The following is a 20750-nucleotide window of genomic DNA, read 5'->3' as shown; positions in this document are numbered from 1 at the left end:
TTAGTCCTGGCCCCTACACCGTCGTCTCAAGGGAACCAACTTGCGTCGTTGACAATTTGAAACTTATTTTAACATTCATATAGAGGTACATGTCCTGTCCCTAATTTATATGTATATTTATTAGTATCTGCATATCTTGTCGGAACGTAATGAACACCCCAGACCTGAAAGAGTAGCCGGGGCTGGAGGAGGCTTGATTTATTTATACCTCCTGGAGAGGCCATTCATAACACAATACATATTTGACCCTTCAACAAAGCGGCGAAAAACTTTTCTCCCTCGAAAATGAATTAAAATGCGAGTTTAATGAAGCCATGTATTTGAGTTAGCACGAGATCCGGTCGGCCCGGACTCGGAATGTCTTCTCGTCTGGGGATGGCTTTAATTATGAGGAACAAGTCCGGTGCTGACGGCGGAGCAAACGTTGAATTCCGAAACACAACTTCTGGAAAAGTTAAGACAACGTGATGTAACCTTAAAGTCCAACCTAAAATTTCAGAACATAAAGAAACGTGCATCACATATTAAATTACTTTGATAATAATAAATAAATAATTTTACGGTTGTTTAACCAAAAATTACGTCTTCCTGTGAACACGAACAATGCGGAAACCACAAAAAGAATTTAGATTACAATAATAATCATTTATTAAACCACATTGATACAGACTTTCTATCAAACTTATTTAGCAACATATAAGAGGTACATTGAATATTAGTTACGGCAGTGGAGACCGTTTAAGACCCAGATGAAAAGCTTTTTCCGGTAACAAAAGCGAGCTGTCCTTCCTAATTTTGAGCGGAATTTGCGTCTTTTCAGTCGGAACAAACTCAAATTCCAACAACAATTGGTACAGTACAATTTTACATTCCAACAGAGCAAATCTCGATCCAATACAATTCCGTGGTCCCATACCAAACGGCAAATACGTCGCACTATGCATCTTCTCAACATTTTCTTCATTGAATCTCTCCGGATCAAAAACATCAGGATTAGGAAAATATTTAGGATCCATGTGTAATCCATACACTGGTATCCAACAAACGTCACCCACATTAACTTTCAAAGGGGTTTCTCCATCTTTTTCCGGCGGAATTTCAAAAGCTCTGGTGCATTTCCTGTCCAAAAAAACACCTGGAGGCCATTTTCGTAACGACTCTGAGATGATCATGTCTAGATACTTCATTTCGGTGAGTTTTTCGTAGGTTATGCTGCTGCCACATTTTTTGTAGACTTCTTTTATTTCTTGTCGGAGTTTTCTTTGAATCGTTGGATTAACAGCTAGTTCGTACCCAGTGAAGGCTATTAAAGAAGAAGCCGTTTCATATCCTCCCATGAAAAAAATTACAGCTTGTGCTGTTATGTCTTCATCTGTTAAGTAGTTGTTTTTCTTTTCCGTTTTTCCAACATCTGATTCTTGAGATACAGCAAAACCAGCTTCCGGTAGATTCATATAGTCTTCATACTTTAATTTGCCCTGTCGAGACAACATTAACAGATTAATCAGGTCTGGTCGAACGGTCTTATTCATTTCTCTAACACAAATGGTCTCTCTGATAATATTTTTATAGAAATTCCCAACTTCAGTAGCTATCATTTTGAGTTTCAATAACTGAAATATAAAACATAAAATTTAGCTAAAACTAGAGTTTCTTACTTTAGTTAGTCGTGGGTAACTTCCATAGATAAAAAACTTAAATCGTTTCAATCCTGTGAAATCCGATAATATTTTTCCCGTTAACAAGAACTCGTTGTTTGGATCTTTTAGAGAATCACATTTGATTCCAAACGCCGTGTTTGCAATTACGTCGTTAGCAAATCGTGTGAAAACATCCTTCAGTTCGACTTTAATCAAACTTTCTTCTTGTTCCTTAAAATATTTTGCTAATTGTTTGGCACAATCGTCCATTAGTACAAACATAGCTCGCATTTTACTGCTAGTGAAGACAGGGCTTAAAGTTTGTCGAAGATCACGCCAACGGTTACCTAGAGATGGTTTTAAATTATTTTTATTAAACTTTGACTTCTTACCTTGGCTTGCAAACAGAGTTTTTTCCCATAGTGGATCAGTCCCTGTTGCAATAAATCCAGAGTGATCGACGAAATGCTCAAAGTTCTTTATGGTGATGGATTTAATTAAGTCCGGGTCTCTTATTACAAGAATTGGTTTGGCAAATTCAAAAAATCCCATGTATCTAAAAAATATACTTACATTCGTACTGAATATTTTAGAGCAATTACTGACCTTTTGTTTGGAAATTGGTTGTACATATTTTTGACCAAAGTTGCTACCGATTCCGAGTTTGTTATCAGTGGCATCATATTGCCGATGAAAGGAAGAGGTTTCACATGTTTCACTCCACGTTTTTCCCAATGGTCCAGGTTTTTCGTGGCGGAAAAAATAATATAAAGGAGAATTAGTAAGAGAAAAATGAACAAGATTAGGAGCAACATCGTTTAATGTGTTGTTATCACTAGCACTTGAACGAATGACATTGAAATTTCGACTTGTTATTTGCTTATATTAATAGGTCAATTGGTGATGGCGTTTAAATTTGTTTACTACTGATAATAAAATTTTAGGATGAAGGGGAAAATAATGTGAAATAAATTTGATACAAACTCATACGATCGCTTTATTTAGGTTAATATAGGCAACCCAAGATACACTTTTTTATTTACTTGTAGGACAGAAATTTAATTTCACAATTTGGAAGCAGTGTGTAGTAGTGAAAAAAATCCATTATGTAATAAATATTTCTAATCTGAAATATATACGTAGTCATCTTTTTATGTGTTTCCAAGGGATTTAGATCCTGTGTAAATTGCAAGCTTTAGTGGAAGAGCATCGTAGCCATGCATGTGTCTATTTGGTTGCGTTGGCAAGAAAGTCTAAATGTAAAGAGCAAGTGTAATGAAGTCGGTTGTTGAAGATGCTTTCTTCCGATCTAAAGTTCGTATCTGTGCACGCGGACATTATACTAAAGCATGCACGTTTCTCGCAAAGGCTTCCAGGCGGTCCAATCCCGCGACGCCGATAAAACTTTTTCAAAGAAGCAAAACTGTCATCAGGACGACGTGTATAACAATGTGTTGCATTGTCGAGCTGGGCCAAACAACACGCTGCCCGCCATTTGTATTATAATATTTATTATTTGTGTGTCCCGCATGAATGTCGTAATGTCCCTCTAGTCTCATAACGCCTCCCGTCTCGCATTCTCATAGAAATGTTATTTTATTTAACTCTCAAAACAGAGTCCCTTGTCTCCTCTTTTTCAAAGTCGCGAAATGGTTCTTTCTCGCATCTTTTATGACAACAGAAGTGTTTAAAATTACCTCCTCCGAGACAGCCATATCATTTAATTTTCATAGTATTCCCGCCGCCGTTAACTCGGCATCGTGTGCCGAGGATTAAAATATAATGCCTCATAACTACATTACGGCCGGCAATACCTCAAATCTATACCAAACCGCTAAATTATTGAAAAGACTTCCACATTTTATTGGGGCTAATTCGTTGATTCCTGAAGAATAACACAATTATAGCCCACAAGACAATTAAACGCGCGCTTCGAACCATTTACTTCCCCTATGTAGACATAATTCTTCGGGCGTGATAAAAGTTGCGTGAAATATTAAAAGTTGTCGTATGATTTAATAACACCAGAACCATGGCCGAATTCAATTTAACTGTCTATAACATCTCTGGGGGTGCAAGTTTTCTTTTGTACGCGACGGCTAATATGAGAAAATTAGGTTTGTGTTAAAATGGCAAAAGGTACGCATTTTACTCCTTCGCTGTCGGGGCGGCACTGTTTACTTTATAACTCGAACAATAAGAATCCGACGTTTCGGGCTAATGTGCTTACGGTCTCAATTACTAATTCCTGCACTGGAAAGGGCCATTTATTATTCATGTTTTCATTTGCAAGTGAAAATTCGGAACGACGGAAGCAGTGACAATATTTTCTGCATTAGTTAGCTCCGACCAAAGTTTAAGAATTACGAAAATTTCTGCTTTTAACTTAATTTTGATATTTAGTAACTGCGGAAGATATAGAAACACATCGTAAAGCTTTATTATTGCAAACAGTTAGATCGCATATTAACTCTAAATATTAATTTAGTCCTGTCCAACAACCGACAGGTCATTCTATTATAACATTATCCCAGACAAACGAGTTAATTAATTATTTAGGTCCTTGTAGTATTCCTCCAACTTGAAGTTTCGGTGCAGTTTCGACCGCAGCAGTAAACTGTTTGTAATCACAACAATACACAAAACCACGTTTATAGTCAGACCAAGAAGACGAACTCCATCCAAACTTGCTGCACACGATGTCACATAAAATATCTTTTTTTTTCACCTCCGTGATAAAAGGAGTATTTAAACTGATAAAAACCACAGCTTTTCCACTTTCCTTCGAATAAACAATTTTCCAGAGAAATTTCGGGACTGGTAACTTATTCTCGGAAACGAGATAAATCTCAGTTTCCTGACCACTGGCGTTCGGCAGTGTCAAAACTCCGTGTGTTCCCGTAATAATCGTGAGAGTTTGTTTGAGTTTATCCGCCGCTTTTCGGACTAGGAATTCAATTTTTTTCCAGTTTGCGGCATTGATAACCTGCCATTGCGGGCTTACGTTTATGTAGTAGTAGGAAGTGTACTGAGTGGCCGCAAAAAGGAAATCCGCATCCGGCGACAGGTGTCCACGTGCCAGATAGGAGCTTTGGTTGATGTACTTGGACGCTATAACTGCCGATTTTAATAGTTTATTAAAGGTAGATTTCTGAAAAGCCTGCTTATATGCGACGGAAGCGGAAACTGAAGAAGCTTCAGGACTGAAAGTTGGGCGATAATTCGATTTGGAAGCGTCTGAAAACGACGAATCAAAATAATGTTTTCTAAAGCCTCACACTTACATTTAATGTCCTGATTCAGGAAATGTTCCGTGTAAAGAGTAATCCCAACGTGGGCGTCGTAACAAACTTCGATCACTGCAATGAAATGTCGTGGAGACATCGCGTAACCAATCTTGTAAATGCTCCCTTTATTATTTCCACATTTCCTTGTGGTCTCCAATACGCTTCCTCGGATTATCTTCATGCATTGGAGGTCACTGAAATTCACGTCGTGGTTAGCCACCCGTAAAACGCTCCCTCGAACACACTGTGCAAAAGTCACGTTGGATTGCGCTGGAAAAAAACTTGTAAGAATGTCCAATAAAATTTTCTTTACTTACTTCCGACTAAGTAGTTCTTGGAATCCGGACAGATTAAGGTTATAGTTTCGCGATGTTTCAGGTTGACTTTACCGTTATTGGTAGCAATCAATGTCGTGTCGTTCTGTAATAAAATCGGGGAATTCTTCTCACTTTGGCCATGCACCGAAAAGGAACAATCTACAAAAAGTTGCGTTAAGACTTTGCAATCAAAAACCGGAATTTTTACTTTTTTGGCGTGCCACGAGTGCGTGCACGAAATACGCTAGAAAAACGCAGCCGAATACGAACAACTTCATTTTGTAACTGTGCAAATCAGCCATCGGTAGATAAAGACGTGGTCTGTGATAAGTTAATCACCTCGAGCATGGGGCTATTAGTCATGCTGCTTCGAGCACCTGCAAGAAAAATTGGAAGATTACCGTGATTGATCTATGAATGTGTTTCTAATTGCTAGAAAATGCACACAATCGGAGTCATTACGAGCTTAAAATGGCTCTCTAATTTTGCACTTCATCCATGCAGGACAATGGGAAGCGACGGGAATTGAAATCACTTTTTGGCTTGATGGATAATTTCCGTTTACTTCGCCTGAAAATTTTACTTTTTTACGGTAGCTCAGATATTTTATCAAATTCACATGAGAGTGTAAAGCCGCCGTGATTTGACAAGAATACCTTGGTTAAACGAGGGTTCACTCTACTCAATCTAGTTCCCGCGTAGGAGACTATAAAACCATAAAACGCGATTTATAGGTTTATTGCTGCTGCTTCTCATTTGCGAGGCTACAAAATGTAAGCTTTTACACCTCTTCTTATGAAGAGGCGAGGGTTGCTTCATAAAGCTTTATCTGTGCACGTTCTACGTATTACATAACAATTTTTATAACTTCCATTTTTATATGCATAACAATTAGGCTGGCAATACTCCTAACACCTTTACGCATTTGTATGCATTAAATTTATAACTGGCTTGGAAAATTCATGTTACATGATACACTCGGAAGGAAAAGTTGAGCTACGTGGGTTTTACAGGATTTCGACATGAATAAACAGATTCTAATTTCATTACCATGCACTAAGAAAAAATAGGTAAAAATTGGGAACGCTTTGTAAAACCTGATCGTGATTTGGAGTGTCCAAAATGTAATCGCACAAGATTACCCTTCCATCAGACCTCAAGTGTAAGTTCGTCTCGTGATTTTCTTTCTCATAGAGCAATTCCGTCCATGAATTGACTCGTCTGTTGCGGAGTTTTGTTATTTCTTGCGGAGCAACACATAGTTCGTCTTTGTTTCTCACCGTCCATTGTACGGCTCTTGATCTCGCTCCCTCAACGAGATGATTTTTGCTAGGGAATGGCTACGGAGATGATTTTTGCCGGGTCGTGTCTCGGGGGATCCCCTACACCGGACCCCTTTCGGACTCGTGGCCCCCATCCCTCTCCCTCTTGTGAGATCGCGAGGTGCGTGACTCGGACTTCTCTGTCGCGAGAGGTGATCTAGTGCATTCTGCCTCTCATAACTTCATCCGACCCGATCATGGCTCACCAGGGACTCTATGACAAATGTATCCTTCCGCCAACTTCAAATTAGTTCCGGCCGTATAGAGTGATACGGATAGGCGGACCGCCGAAACCATATTGCACACGTAATATAACAAATAACGTCAACTGTCTTCCGAACGAATATCTATTTGCTTTAGATGAAAACGGGGCCGTAACTCATAATACGACGAAATAACATTCGATTTCCATCTTTAACGCCGAGAGCGAAGGGTGGATACGTATCTATACACATACCGAAACATCTATGCCTAGAATCGAACGTTAAACATAAAGTCGAAGCTCTTTTAATTTTATTCAGAAAACTGTGATAATTTCAGTATCAAGTAGTCGAGATTTAAGACAGATCATTTTTGGAATTACATCATATAAAATTTTGTATGCAACATGTGCAATTCCATAGACTCTAACTTTCATGTTGACCCAAATTTTTCCCTCTAAAATTATCGAAAATTTCAAATTTCTCCTAATTTTGTTCTACATTTAAGAGAAAAATTACATCTTGGCAATATTAATTAGTTTAATTAGCTTATTAGATTTTCTTTCTAAAGAACTTGCTCGAGCTCGTGAGGTTATACAAGGTGAATCCGAATGAAACACAAAGCTAAAAAAAGGCAATAGTTTACAATGAGTTTAAAGTGGTGGTCAAATTTTGCGGTTCAAAACCTCACCACTTTAAAAAAAATATACTTCAAGTTTTGTACAAAAATCTCTGTCCTGAAATGAATTTTTGAGGTAGGTTAAATTTAATGAAAATCACCAAAAAGTTGGGAGTAAAAATGCTGTTACATAAATATCAAAAAATGTCTTCAAAAAACCCTGAAAAAACAATTACTTAAACATAAAAATTTTCTTAGTTTTGTTAGAAAATGTGCCTCTCTACGCTTCAAACTTAGTCAATCTCTCTCGGAGCTAAAAAAATAATAATGATAAATGAAGGTAGAAATTAAATAAATAGTGAGGAAAATTAAAGATGAGAGAAGCATATTTTTCTCTCTCTTTGGTCTAAATTTTTGAATCCATAACTTTGTTCAGTAAAATCAACTTATCGTGCTAATTAGAAAAGAAGTTTACTACTGGAGTTCATTTCCCTTATAACTAAAATCGATAGCTATTATTATAAATAAACTATAATAAAACTTTAAAAAAATCAAAGTCTTCAATTATAATTTTTAGCATGAACACGAAAAGTTTCTATATTTTGATTTACATAAAAACGTCATATTACCATTTCGAATTTGGTACTTATTAAGCTTAAAAATTAATTTTTGTTTATAAGTAATATGTAACTGGTTCCCAATATTTAGCAAAAATTAATACAATTCACTGTGTTGTCGTATCGATATCACAAAATTAAATCACAATTTGAGCAAGAATCTTTTGTCCACTTGTTATACTATTGTGAACAAAAAGTTTTTAGGTCAACCTAACATTTTGAAAAGATTAATTTTAGAATGTCACTGTCGAATTCTAATTTAAAGTAGTTGCGTCAGTACAAGACATTGTTCCTCTGCCTACGTGGTAAACTATGACACTTAATTCTATTATAAAAAATTTCACTATTGTTTTCCGCGCGTTTTCGTGCCATTACACACGTAACAGAAGTAATTCTGTTTTGTAACCAACATTTTAATCCATACTTTATCCTCCTTCATTAAAAAGGTGTGTCCTCAGTAATAGACTTTTTGAGATCATATCCATTAATTTTGCCTTAGTTTTGAAGCTTGTAAAATAATTTAATTACTAAATATGTATGGTCGACTGCGCTTAATTGGGTCTCCGAATAATTTTATAAGAAACGGAATCAAATTGTTCCTATTTATTGAGACAAAACATCGGATAATATAGACATAATACATATTCCGGAACTACCGAGAAACAATTTACAACCCGCATTTTTTGAGATGCAAAACATAAACAATAAGAGACAACATTTTTTGTGTCGATTTCAAATTTTTAAAATGTTTAATAGGATTTAAGCATTTTTGGAAAATTGAAACTCTTCTATAGAATTATAAGAATCCGAATAAATCTAATAGGTGTTTGCCTAAACCATTTTGTTGCATAGACAAGTTAAAACATTTTTTTAGCAAAAAGTGAATGAGGAAAGTTCTTTAGACGTCTTTGTCGTTTGCGCCGAATTTAGTACACTTGATATTTACATGCTAATAAAGGTTACTTGCTGTGCAATAAATTGGTATTTTATTTTTTTGTATACAAATTATTATTGTTTTATTTTAGAATACCCCACAAATTTGAGACTAACCAATAGTCGGAACGTGAATTAAGAAAAAGCATATTTTACATTGAGTTTTTTTATTTCAAATTTATAAAGACGTTTGAATTTTTGAGGCAAAATACAGTTTTCCGATGTGTCCCAATTTAGCGGAGTCGCCTGTACATTCATAAAAGAACAGCGGAAAATAACTCTCAGTTTTATGTAATTTTAAGCACACAATGTTAGGATTCACAGAGTTAATACTCATAAAAAAATGAGCAACTACACTTCATTTTCTAGAACTACATGAAATTCATTGTGGAAAATAATCTTTTATTTCGTGTTGTAGCAGTAAAAACACATTCAGATTTTATTTCCTCCAGCACCTATTCAATGTGAACTCGTAAAATTGCTGTTACACTGCATTCGCCAAAGTTCAAACAACTTGCACAATTAGTTACCATTGAGCTATGAAAATTGGACAACAGTTTTCAGATTTAATTAAATATAGAAGTGGATTTTTAAGTGACAAATACACAATTAAAATTCCTCATTTTATGAACAGAGGCAAGTTTTCTATCACACCAGTAATCTGATACTCACTTCTTTTCTTAATTTGTGTTAAAATTAGTTTAAAGCTAGTAAAATATAATAAAAGTTTCAGTTTATATTAAATAATAAGCAAGGTCTATATCAAAACGATATGAAAACCTAACAAATATTAATTTCATTGAAATCATTTATTTAGTTTTTTCATTCTTCTAGTAAATATTAAAACAAATTTGCCCGACGCGACGATATAAATTTATCAGCACCAAATTAGTAGCTGATAAAAAGTAAAACGGAAGTTTCCCAACAGGAGATTAAGCAGCAATAAATTAAAACAATTAAACTGTATTTTTAGAGACACCACATGTAAAAGGTTTAGTTTCAGTCTCAACAATAATAACTAATAACACAATTCATTAGAACTTCAACGTTAGTTTAATGAAAAACGACTTACCAGTGGAAATGATTAATAGTAATTGCATCCAATCTAATACATAATCATTAGATTTGTATTTTTAGATGTATAACTATGTGGCGATGTTGAAACTGTTGGACGCGTCATCTACAAGTCAGAAGACACAGTTAGTATGGTTTTAAACCAAACAGCTGCACCTTACTAAATTCGTAGAGAACTGCGCATTATTTAACGTGTAGAATCCTGTTTGACCGACTAAGAAGTGACGGCAATGTACAACTTGAATAAAAATAAAATTAAAATAAGAGCTAAGGTCTTTATTACATACAATACAAACAACCTTATAAAAATAGGATTTATTTAGTTGCCTTATAAGTTGAAATGTCTAGAGTTCCAATCAACAAATTTATGTTACTGGTAACTAAATCGTGACTATCATAAAACCTAAATCAGTCGTTTAAAATACTTAATGTAATTTTAATCTTAATTAAAATTAAGGTCATGTTAGCTACTAAAATTAAATTAGCAGTAAATGTAAGATAATACTGTTGAGCTTAATTTTAAAACTTTGATCGTCGCATACAGAGAGCACACTTGTCAGGTACTTAGTTTCTGCATTCACTTGACACACACAAATTTAAATTAGTTCTTAACTCAAAGCTAACAAAGGCTCATGGATTTCTCGAGAGACTTTCGAATCCTTTCGATTTTTCTTAATTTTGTACTTCTTTTCCGGTAACAGTTTTGCCAGCTTTGCTTTAGATTTCGACAACTTTTTTTGTGGTACTTCAGTACTAGTTTCGCCATCTAAAAGCGCCAAACTCTCGATAATATTTTTCGGTCTTTTCTTCAAATCTTCAGCGGTAGCCTCGTGATGTCTAGTCGCATTCTTGTTAGCATAAACAACCACAAACTCCGAATACGCCGAATTCGAAGGAGTATTAATATCAGCAAAATCCCTGAAATTCTCAAACTGCTCATGCTGGTACGGTTTCGGATTTGGTACACCACCCAAATACGACGGTCTTCCATGCCCATTTCTAAAGTATCCACTAAAATCACGTTCGTAATTATTAGAGTCGGCAGCGTCCTTGTCGTAGAAAGTTCCGCCTCGAATTACTCCAAAGTTACCGGAACCGAGAAGACCTCGAGATTCTGCGTTGGCTGCTGCCCGATATCCTGTGTCTTTGTATCCGCTGAATCTGGGGGCGTCGTACGACAGTTGTTGTTGTTGGTATCCAGATTGCGGGCGTTGGCTGTAGGCTCCTTCTTGTTGGAAGAAGAAAGGTCTAGAGTGACCTAGAGGCGGATTGTGAAAGGGCGAAAATGAAGGGTAAAAAGTCTGCTGACTCGGTTGGCGGTCATCAGAGTCCACTCGGGACTCTTGCTCAAGGTACATGTCGCTGTCGTCTTGGGGGTGGTAGGACGCCGCGGTGGCGGGCGCTGAAACAGATTGGAAAGAAAACAATGAAATTGGGTGAAGAACGCGGCTAAAACCAAATACCACAAGGCAATTTGAAAGTGGTACCAAAACCTTTTTCATTAAATCATTAAATTTAACACAACTTCTTCAGAGCATTAAAGGTTGTATTACTTAACAGATAATAAAATATCTTAATGCTGCTTTAGAAATTGCTGCTTTATTTTGTTGAAATAGTATAAATCTGATATTTTTTGCCCGTACCGGAAACGCTTTTGCCAGTTTCTCCCAAAACAATAAATCCCGTTCAAGCAACCGTTATTATTTAGTACTTAGTGTACACCAAGTTGTTACAAAACCGCCTGCCAATTATTTCCTCGCCATTGAGTTTATTTTTCTTTGATTTTTCTTGATGCATGATATCTTTTGTAAAAATCTATAATAAAAGAAATTACACGCCTGGCTGTTGATCAAATTTTTTCCATAGAAAATAGAAACTAATTACATAGAATTACAATTTCCTGTATTATGCAGAATCTAGACCACACCATAAATTCCACGACACAACAGACGCTAATTTAGATGCAATTGAAAGTTGAAGATCCAAGATGCTCACGTTCTTTCTCATGATTTATTTAATTCCGTAAGTCACTTTCTCGTGTGTGAACTTAACAGTGATAATGGTTTCTCTCTTTGACGAGAGTTTATGGCAATTATTTTATTCGAGACTGAGGATTTTCAGATTCCTCCACAATGCGATTGCGTAGTCAGTGAGAAATCGCGAGATGTTGCGACTCTGATAGCTGGAACAAATTTTGTTTGGAGAGATTGTATTATGAGATGAGAGAATCAGTAGAGTACACCAAAAAATCAGCAGGACACGATTAATTTCTTAGTACATTGCGCAATCGGTCTTCTTTAATTTATTGCTTCCAGCTTTCTATTAAATGTGAAGCCTCAGAAAGTTATCACGCATGTCGATTACATTAGAATAATAAAAACGTCAATGGTCATTGCGAGAAAGCACTTTTTATGGTGCACACAGTGCTCAGGAAACGACTGTTTTGGAACACACAAAATTAGCTATTCTCGAATTATAAGCACGCATAACACAATAAAAAATTGCGTCATGTCAAGTAATCATTGCTATGCCAACACCGCCTAAATATAAATAACAATAAATTGTTGTAAATAATAACCTGTGGTCGAGGAAGTAGACATAATCAACTTGACCTCTGTTTTAATTTCATGAAATAAATTTCTATTTTTTCGTAAGTAAAAGGTTTCAAGATAATGGTGACAGATAATTTTACGTTTGCTAAATTAAACAATTGTTGGAATGTTTGTCAACTTTCTGAATTGAATTATGTTAATCAGGAAAATGAAGTCTGGAGGCTGTTTAATTGTTAATAAAGTTAATAAACTCAAGGTTATTTTCGGTCATAAATTTTATTAACCGTATCTGTTTGAAATGTTTGAAAACAAAATTAATAAACTCCGGTGAAAGCAATTTGAAATTTTACTGTCCCTATTAAGTATAATTTGGAATTCTATTTGAGATCGTGATAATCAGCGTGAAGACATTTTATAAAGCAGATTCGTTTTCTCAATTTTAGACGGTGAGCCTAATAACACTTATTAAAAATAAAATCACTCATGATTGGCTTGTCTTACAGTCTTCATTTGCCCCAATTTTCCTCAATTGACGCTAAATTAATTCCGACAAAATTTTTCAGTTTAGTTTTAAAGAAGTAGAACGCATCAACTTAACACTTTTCTGAGTTTCTGGGTTTAGCGAAACTTAGCAAGACAAAGCAGCTCATAATTCATGTATGAATTTGAATGAAGTTTTTACCTTGTCCAGAAGAATTTTCGCAACATTACCGTTTTACAAATTTATTCACAAACTTTGCCTAATTATTGCGTTTATCTAGATCTTCTCACTTCTTCACAGGCTTGATCTTGATCTTTCAACAATCAGTTACATCATTATACAGAGCGTTTGGGTTTTGTTTGCCAAATTTAAAACGTAGATATATCTTGATAAACTGAGTAAAAAACGGAGCATTTTTGGAATCGGTAGAGATAATAAAATTCGTACCGCAGTTTCAGCATTTTCTTAGCGGTTCTCCTTTGTTTACATTTGGATAAATTTTCTGTGCTTTGTATTACTGAGAATTACTACCAATAGGTTTTTTAATTAATTGCTGTTTTTTGTCTGGAAATTATCGTTTGATGTGGACGTTGGACACTGGGCGCATTTCTGTAAGATAAACCTCAAACACCCTGTACAACATTTAAATCCATTTTAACTATGTGCAATCAAAGTAATCTTCATTTCATAACACGCGTAAGAACTGGTGCATAACATGCAAAGTGTATTTCTCATCAGAGTGTATAATTAATTTCTACTACAAAAATTGAAATAACCGAATTTCCTTCGTAGACGTAGAACATCGAAATTTTACAGTCAACCTAATTCGAAGACCTTCAACTATTTATTGCGTCAAGGTTGGTAACAACAATTATGAGAAGAAAAAATAGTTACCTTCACTATACTTTTATCACCTGGGAATTTTTTTAAACCCTAACACCGCCACGGTTGAATAAAGTTTTATATTCGTAAACAATCCATGAATGACAAGCCTTTATCATCAAAACTAACGAAGCAAAAATCTGTTTTATCAGCTTTCTAGCAAAATAACCCGATCTAAGTTTAGCAAGAAATACTTGTGTAACATTTTCCTGTGTATTTTGTTACCAATTTCGCCTAATTGCGAACTGTCTTTGGATAATTTTCTTTTGCCGGCTACGTGTGTTTTGTTGCGTAAAAATTGTCCAGACCGGAGGATTTCTGTTTCTTGCAGACGTGATGTCACTGAAATTGTTCAATTCTTCACGCACCATTGGATAAAAACGTTGGCAAACAACAACTTTTACTTTTGTTATTATCGCGGAATATAAAGTATATTCGGGCATAAATCTGTCACCACGATGCACAAGTTTTTCAGTTATGCAAGCCAAAAGCATCCAGGAAGCTCAATGCCAATTCATTATTCCACAGCACAAAAGAAATTGATGAATTACTTGTCGAGAGTGCCAATGAAAAATACTAAATTGATTTCTAACTCCTTGATGCTTTAAGCGGTAACGACCAGAACAAATGAGCTATTGCTGCTGCAATTTTTTTAGTTGCGTTCAAAGAGAACTTAGGACTAATCATCATTAAAAGTATGTTAAATAAAGAGAAAGGTTAACCCTGACGGGACATCGAGATTAATTTCGTGCTGATTAGACGTGTTCATTAGTACAAAAAAAAAATATGTTAACACCGAATCAGACCTATAAAATCAACTAATAATGGCTGTTATTTAATCTTTCACTGCGCTTAGTACGATAACTTTTACTTTCTTCCGTGAAGGTCACTAACTCTCTCTTCATATGAGTAATTCTATCAGGTATTTTGTATATTTTGTCATAGAAACTCAGAAGAAAGTTAACTAAATTTGTTTCTCAAGTGTTAACTGGTTTTGTTATCTAGTTAAGTGTACTGCAAATATTTACAAAACGAATATCAGGAAGCAAAAGTTTGAAGAGTCGGTCAATTTTCTTTCATTGAGTGCATGAATTGCGCCACGAATTTGTTCTGCCATCTAATTCTTTAAATTGCTTAATTACCGATAATATTGCGAATACTAATGAAGAGGTTATTGACAAATATCTGACCGTATTTTTTATCGGAATAATTACATTTATCTGTATTGGATACGTTTCATTCGTCTGCTAATTAAAATAAAGATTCGATTAAAATGTTACATGGTTGCGTTCTTTTGACAGTTAATGTTGTGTAAATTGTGCCCTTTAGTTAGAGCAAATTGTAGGTGTAAGATTTCCGATTAAAGATTACACCATTCTGACTCCCAGCTATTAATGATCATGAACTTAATGGTGACAACTCGGATTTATTGCTAGTTTTTTACTTAATGAATAAAACATTTCGGTTTCACGATTACGATGCTTTAGCTTAATGAAGATTGACGTATATTTCCAAATGTGGTATTAATAATAAATAACATAATATGAATTATTTACATTAAAAATTTATTGCAGCTGCTCATTCGTATAGATGCTGTAATAAATTCATAAAATACACGTAAGTTATTGAAGTTTAATAAGTTCCTTCTAAGAAAATTGATAAATAATCAAGTATTTTATACAATACGTTTATTTTAATAATTTTCAGTTTTTGTTCAACCATATGGTACCAATTTAGTTAGTAATTTTTGAGATTCGCTATGGTAATTACCATTCCCAGGAAACGATATTTTGAATTACTAATTTTCACTCAATTCCACCTCTTTTGTCGATAGTTAAATGTATAATGTTCTAATTTCTCTTACATTTTTTCCATTAAACATCTGCGATGTTATATAGTTTAAAAACTTTATATAATAACGAGCTATTGTGGCGAAATACGGTTTCCTTTTTCCACTTCCGTTCCACTGCTCGTAAGTTTTGTTAAAAAGTAACAATATTTTCACTCATCTAAAAACTTTTCTAGAAAATAACTATCATTAAATTATTTTTATACTATTTATTGTATTTTTATTGTCTTTCCAAATTCAAAATTCAAAAATTTGTGTTGGCACCCTCCTTTGCTCTCTGAAGCGCGAGTTCTGCGACACCCTGTATAACAATTACCAAATTTGTTTTAATTTAGGATCGACAACCAAAAAGTTCTGCCGATTAAAACAACAAAAATTTATCAATCGACAATTAAACATCAGGTTCCCCTTCAGTACCTTCATTGTTTCAAACCGTGTAAATACTTTTGACTGATTTCGTACCAATTTTCAATGTTTTTCATTTCACTCTTGATTAGGTGACATAAAAACAAATGATTCACTTAACTTAATTAATTATCCACAATTAAATTAATGACAGTGAAAGTGCACCGATTTTATAATTTCCAACTTTCAACATATGTGTAATATTAATATGACATCTATGCACTTGAGCCATGATCTATTTTTATTACAACAATATCTGATTTCACAACGACTTGCGATAATTCTAGTTTCAATTTCCTTCCTTGCGAAAACGTTAATTAAATAAAGTTAAAGCCCCACATGCTCACCTACGTTTCCTTTCTTTGTTTGATAAAATCTTCATATTAACGCAATCATTTTTAAATTAATAAAATTTAACAAAACATTTGGCGCCTGAAGTTGGATGATTAATGCACAATCAATATTCGGCAATTATTAATTACGTAACTAGCGAATTTTCACTTCCACTTTCTTCGTGTTAAATACTTGACAATAAAGACGTACTCAAACCTGTTTTTCGCACGCCTAACTTTATTTATTTAAATTTATAATTCTTATTCAATTGTGTGTAAAGTGAAAACAATTAACATAATTTCCCTGTTCAAAGCCAAACTTGGGATCAAGTGTTGCCAATAACAATGATCTGTATTGTCGCACTTATTTCGAAAACGGAAAGTTGTTACGTTGGTCATTTTAATAAGAGCTCGCCTTGAATAGCTATTAGTTAAAACGTGCTTAATATGTAAAACATGGCGCTGCACGTGAGTTTCCCTTTGTTTTATCGTGACAATTTTTCAATTAGATCACAGTGTGAGATTATTAATGCTCGGCGAGGGTGTAATCGACTTGATCTATAAATAAAATTTGATCACCTGTAAATTTCTTCCGGTTTCGAGTTAAAAGTTGTACAACCGCAAACTATGCTATTAATAAAATGTCATTTCGATGGTATTTAGGATTGGTCTTTATCAGTATTAATCTGATTGATAGTTTCACTTTGGAGCTGTTTTGCATACCAATATCAACGGTAGTTGCAGTTCCTGTTTCTTATGTTAACGAAACATTAAATTTTATGGAAGAAAAATGAGCTTCAGATCATTGAGTAGGCGGCAAAAATATTGATTAGATAACATTTATCGCTCTATTGCCTACTAAATCTGCAAAAATGTTAAATACAATTTGTTTTAGAACTTCAATTCTATTTATTTTAAAATATTTATAGCTTTATTACAAATTGTAAGTAATTCAGAAATTGTTTCCTCATGAAAGAAATTAAGCAAAAATTGGTAAAATCCGAACTTAAGAAATCTGTGTTAACTTTTCCATTTATTTTAAACGATAAAAAAGAAACTTGTAATTATTATCTTAAATAAAAAAATTAGTTATGTAAATCGCCACTCAATGTTACGTAAAACTGTATCACGACAACTAAACTAACACTTTTTTCCTAATTCCAATGGACCAAGTTATAAATTACAGATTTAAGAGCCGGAAATCCAGCGATTTAACTTTCAAAAAAACGCATCTAAAAATTCATTACGATGAGAGATCGTGAGATGTCTAAGTACCGAAAAAGGAACAGCCATAAATTAGTCAAACGTTCAATGCTTAAAATATATAATTTAAAGCAATTTGTCGGTGCTTTCTAAATGTCAAGTGGTCCATAAATCATCTCTCCTTTTGTTTACGAAGAGACCACTTCTTCATCTTCATGATTTGCAAATTAGAAAAATGCGCACTGATGGTTTTTGACATTCCAATTCATTAGCAATTGAGAGATGTTAATAAAAATTCATTAATTCTGTTTGCTCAATTCCTTACGAAATTGCAGTCGGTAAGAATTAAGACTTGAAGACATGTTTTACAGAACATAAAGACAAACTTTCCTTTGCTGTCCAGGAAATTCATCAGATATAGGAAGATTACACATTTACTCGTTTAACGACATCATTCATTCCAAGTATGCAACAAACAGCGAATTAATGTGCATACTTAGTTGCGTACAAGATGAAAGATGTGCATCTAGCAATTTCACGTGTGGGTAGAATGTGAGTGAAAGGTTGAAGATGTACACAGCTTCTATACACAGATCTGGATGTAATTCACATTCTCGTCACGATCTCAAAGTTATTGTTGCAATATTCTGAAGATGACAGCAGGAAGAATTGTCTTCGCATTACAGAGGCAAAGAGCAGATAATTTAGTGTTTATTTGTTGCACGTTTAAGTTTATACGGTCGGGTCGGTGCATTAAAAATGTAATTACGGTACAGGAAAATCTTAGAAACTGAACTAAAACGTGCAATAATTATAAAAAAACTGCATAAATAAGCTGATAATTTTCTTGCTTCGTTTGAAGTAATTAGAAATTATCCCATTCGTACGTCATAAAAACTTATACTTATCTTGTTATAACTGTGACAGCTCAGATTAGTATAATAGAAATGTAAATCGTCTTGTTATGATGAGGTGATTACTGTAATCTATTAAAAATTCCTAGGTCAGATACATTAATTCTTCTGTCATCCAGAATAATTAACTAATGTGGTCTCAAGCTCATGTAAATTACTCAAAAATTAAATATTCATGAAGCAACGCTTGTCAACTTTTGCAGTGATTGCAGCAAGCAAAACCGCAGACTGTAGCAATAGATGCTCTGTCATTTAAAACCACAAATGTAACATAATTTTTTTCTGACGTATCCTGGTAATTGCGGCGAGTTGCTGCCAAAAATTTAGAAAACAACAGCAGACTAAAATGTTGAAACAACCTTGTGTACGATTATAGACAAAGGTGTCCAATCTTCCGTAAATTTGGGCAAAAAATTCAATTCTCACTCGGAATAAACCTACAAGGAAACAAATTTCACGGAACAATTCGTGTTGTCCTTGTATAGGATAAGAAACTGTAGTAGGAGGAATATTTTAGAAGAAGAAAAAACTTTTCGAAAATTTTGAATAAATGTCCTTACCGTTTGTATCACCTTGGGGGTATCCTAATCCGTCCGAAAGGACAAAGACTAATATGGTCACAATGTGATAATTCATTTTCGCGCACTTCCTACGTTCACCGGACGCAGACCGACACTTATCCACTCGAACTCGGCTGACAAACACCCGACAAGAACTTTCTATCTGCTTTATAAACAGTGTCTTGCAATCAACCAATTCCCCACCTGAACTATTGTTATACTTGAGTTCATCTACCTTCATTATTTTTGATAGTTGGTTATATTTAAATATTTTGTTTATGAGTTTTGTTATTTTTTTAATTGTATAACGACGAACAAATAAATTAATTGGTTGTTGTTGCGAAGGAGTGAAAATATTCCAAATCGCAGGTTTTAACTAAAAAGTGTCAACCACAAGCACAACTTGCACAAATTTTATTTTTTAAAATAAAACTATGTAGTAATAACTAAACAAATAAAATATTCTCCACATAAAAAAAAATCATTCTCACCCAAGATTTAATTAATTATTTGCAGTTTCCCATCGCATGCAGTTAGATCCGAATTTCTCCCACAAAAAAAATCTATTTTTTTAGTTTTGTTAGTGCCTGCAAATGCTGCACTTCCTTATGGCTCATAAAACGTGCTTCTCCACAATAACGTACTTTTAATCGACCAGAAACGAAAATTTGTTCTCTGATTTTATAGCGCTCACGTTCTATTAACAAATCGTTTCGTAAAACCAAAATTTTACCCACGAATATGCATCTTTTTATTTTAGAACCTAATGGCAATTTAAAGTAATTGCATCATGATGCAAGAATTAATTTAACGCAAATTATTTATTGCCAATGCAAATGTAACTTTTTCATAATCTCTGATGCACAAAAATATGTGTGTATTAAAAACTGAATTCAACTGTTACACAATAGTTTGTTTGGCAGGTGAACTATAATTTCTGAGCTCTAGAGGCTGCTGTAAAATAGTAAATATCAGTTTCAACATAATTCTCCGTTTTATTATAGGAATAAAATATTAAATTTTGAGCATTACATGAGCGAAAATTATGTGTTTTATTGTAGCAAATTTTGCGTTTTTTTGGTTTAATTGGAGGACGCAATGTTTAATGTAAAGAAAGTTAATATGACCAAATATTATGTCTTTAAAGCTCATTGGAGGAGATAATTATAGTTATAAACGCAAATTGCAAATTGGTCAAATTTTAGAAAAAAGGTCAAAAATACTAAAATTGTACATAAGTGAATTTCTTAATTTGTAATGAAGTCGAGTGGCCCAATCGAATTTTATTGCTGATTTAAAATTGTTTGCATGGAATGTGAAGGCTTAAATATTATTTATTTAAAATTAAGAACTGAAAAATTAAATAATTAAGTAGGTAGATCATTTTAATAACTATTTTGTTTATTCTTATATTTGTCGCCAAAACAACACTTTTCCCAAAATCAGTGACTGCTTTTTCGACTTCATTAGTTCAACAAACAAATTAGATAACATTTCCTACTTTTTACCACGACTACGTAACGCCAAAATCTGCTCCGTTGTTTACAGAAAATGCATTACGTG

The 20750-nt window shown here is 34.1% G+C and overlaps 3 protein-coding genes across 4 annotated transcripts; all 3 read right to left on the bottom strand.

Annotated features, from left to right (window-relative positions):
• Positions 1 to 630: 630 nt before the first annotated feature.
• Positions 631 to 2510, bottom strand: LOC148172633 (cytochrome P450 9e2-like). Its single transcript, XM_088038664.1, has 4 exons — positions 2247 to 2510; positions 2033 to 2196; positions 1659 to 1987; positions 631 to 1613 (listed from the first exon to the last, which is right to left on the bottom strand). The coding sequence occupies exons 1-4, from the start codon at positions 2453 to 2455 to the stop codon at positions 720 to 722; spliced, it is 1596 nt and encodes a 531-aa protein (XP_087894790.1). The 5' UTR covers positions 2456 to 2510; the 3' UTR covers positions 631 to 719.
• Positions 2511 to 4056: 1546 nt separating this feature from the next.
• Positions 4057 to 10110, bottom strand: LOC148172632 (salivary endonuclease-like). Of its 2 annotated transcripts, none has more exons than XM_088039650.1 (5): positions 10008 to 10110; positions 5453 to 5621; positions 5245 to 5403; positions 4925 to 5197; positions 4057 to 4877 (listed from the first exon to the last, which is right to left on the bottom strand). In XM_088039650.1, exons 2-5 carry the CDS (start codon positions 5544 to 5546, stop codon positions 4192 to 4194), a joined length of 1212 nt encoding a protein of 403 aa, XP_087895776.1. In that variant the 5' UTR covers positions 5547 to 5621; positions 10008 to 10110; the 3' UTR covers positions 4057 to 4191. The 2 variants fall into 2 exon arrangements, with proteins under 2 accessions (XP_087895776.1, XP_087895777.1); XM_088039651.1 differs by lacking the exon at positions 10008 to 10110 and adding an exon at positions 6342 to 6755.
• A 154-nt stretch (positions 10111 to 10264) lies between these two features.
• LOC148172631 (uncharacterized) lies at positions 10265 to 19336 on the bottom strand. Its single transcript, XM_088039460.1, has 2 exons — positions 19188 to 19336; positions 10265 to 11411 (listed from the first exon to the last, which is right to left on the bottom strand). The coding sequence occupies exons 1-2, from the start codon at positions 19261 to 19263 to the stop codon at positions 10618 to 10620; spliced, it is 870 nt and encodes a 289-aa protein (XP_087895586.1). The 5' UTR covers positions 19264 to 19336; the 3' UTR covers positions 10265 to 10617.
• Between the last annotated feature and the right edge of the window lie 1414 nt (positions 19337 to 20750).

Source organism: Gnatocerus cornutus, chromosome 6 (genome assembly GCF_029298725.1).
Source record: "Gnatocerus cornutus isolate USDA-ARS CGAHR chromosome 6, icGnaCorn1.1, whole genome shotgun sequence".
Lineage (NCBI taxonomy): Eukaryota > Metazoa > Arthropoda > Insecta > Coleoptera > Tenebrionidae > Gnatocerus > Gnatocerus cornutus.
The sequence above is the reverse complement of the archived record's forward strand: the minus strand, read 5'-3'. Positions and strand labels throughout refer to the sequence as shown.

Coding starts and splice junctions, on each gene's coding strand:
- LOC148172633 (XM_088038664.1), bottom strand. CDS start 2,455: ATGTTGCTCCTAATCTTGTTCATTTTTCTCTTACTAATTCTCCTTTAT. Junction 2,197..2,246: donor AACCAATTTCCAAACAAAAG/GTCAGTAATTGC, acceptor TATATTTTTTAG/ATACATGGGATTTTTTGAAT. Junction 1,988..2,032: donor AACTCTGTTTGCAAGCCAAG/GTAAGAAGTCAA, acceptor AACCATCTCTAG/GTAACCGTTGGCGTGATCTT.
- LOC148172631 (XM_088039460.1), bottom strand. CDS start 19,263: ATGAATTATCACATTGTGACCATATTAGTCTTTGTCCTTTCGGACGGA. Junction 11,412..19,187: donor CCCCCAAGGTGATACAAACG/GTAAGGACATTT, acceptor AATCTGTTTCAG/CGCCCGCCACCGCGGCGTCC.
- LOC148172632 (XM_088039650.1), bottom strand. CDS start 5,546: ATGGCTGATTTGCACAGTTACAAAATGAAGTTGTTCGTATTCGGCTGC. Junction 5,198..5,244: donor CAAGAACTACTTAGTCGGAA/GTAAGTAAAGAA, acceptor GTTTTTTTCCAG/CGCAATCCAACGTGACTTTT. Junction 4,878..4,924: donor CCTGAATCAGGACATTAAAT/GTAAGTGTGAGG, acceptor CGTCGTTTTCAG/ACGCTTCCAAATCGAATTAT.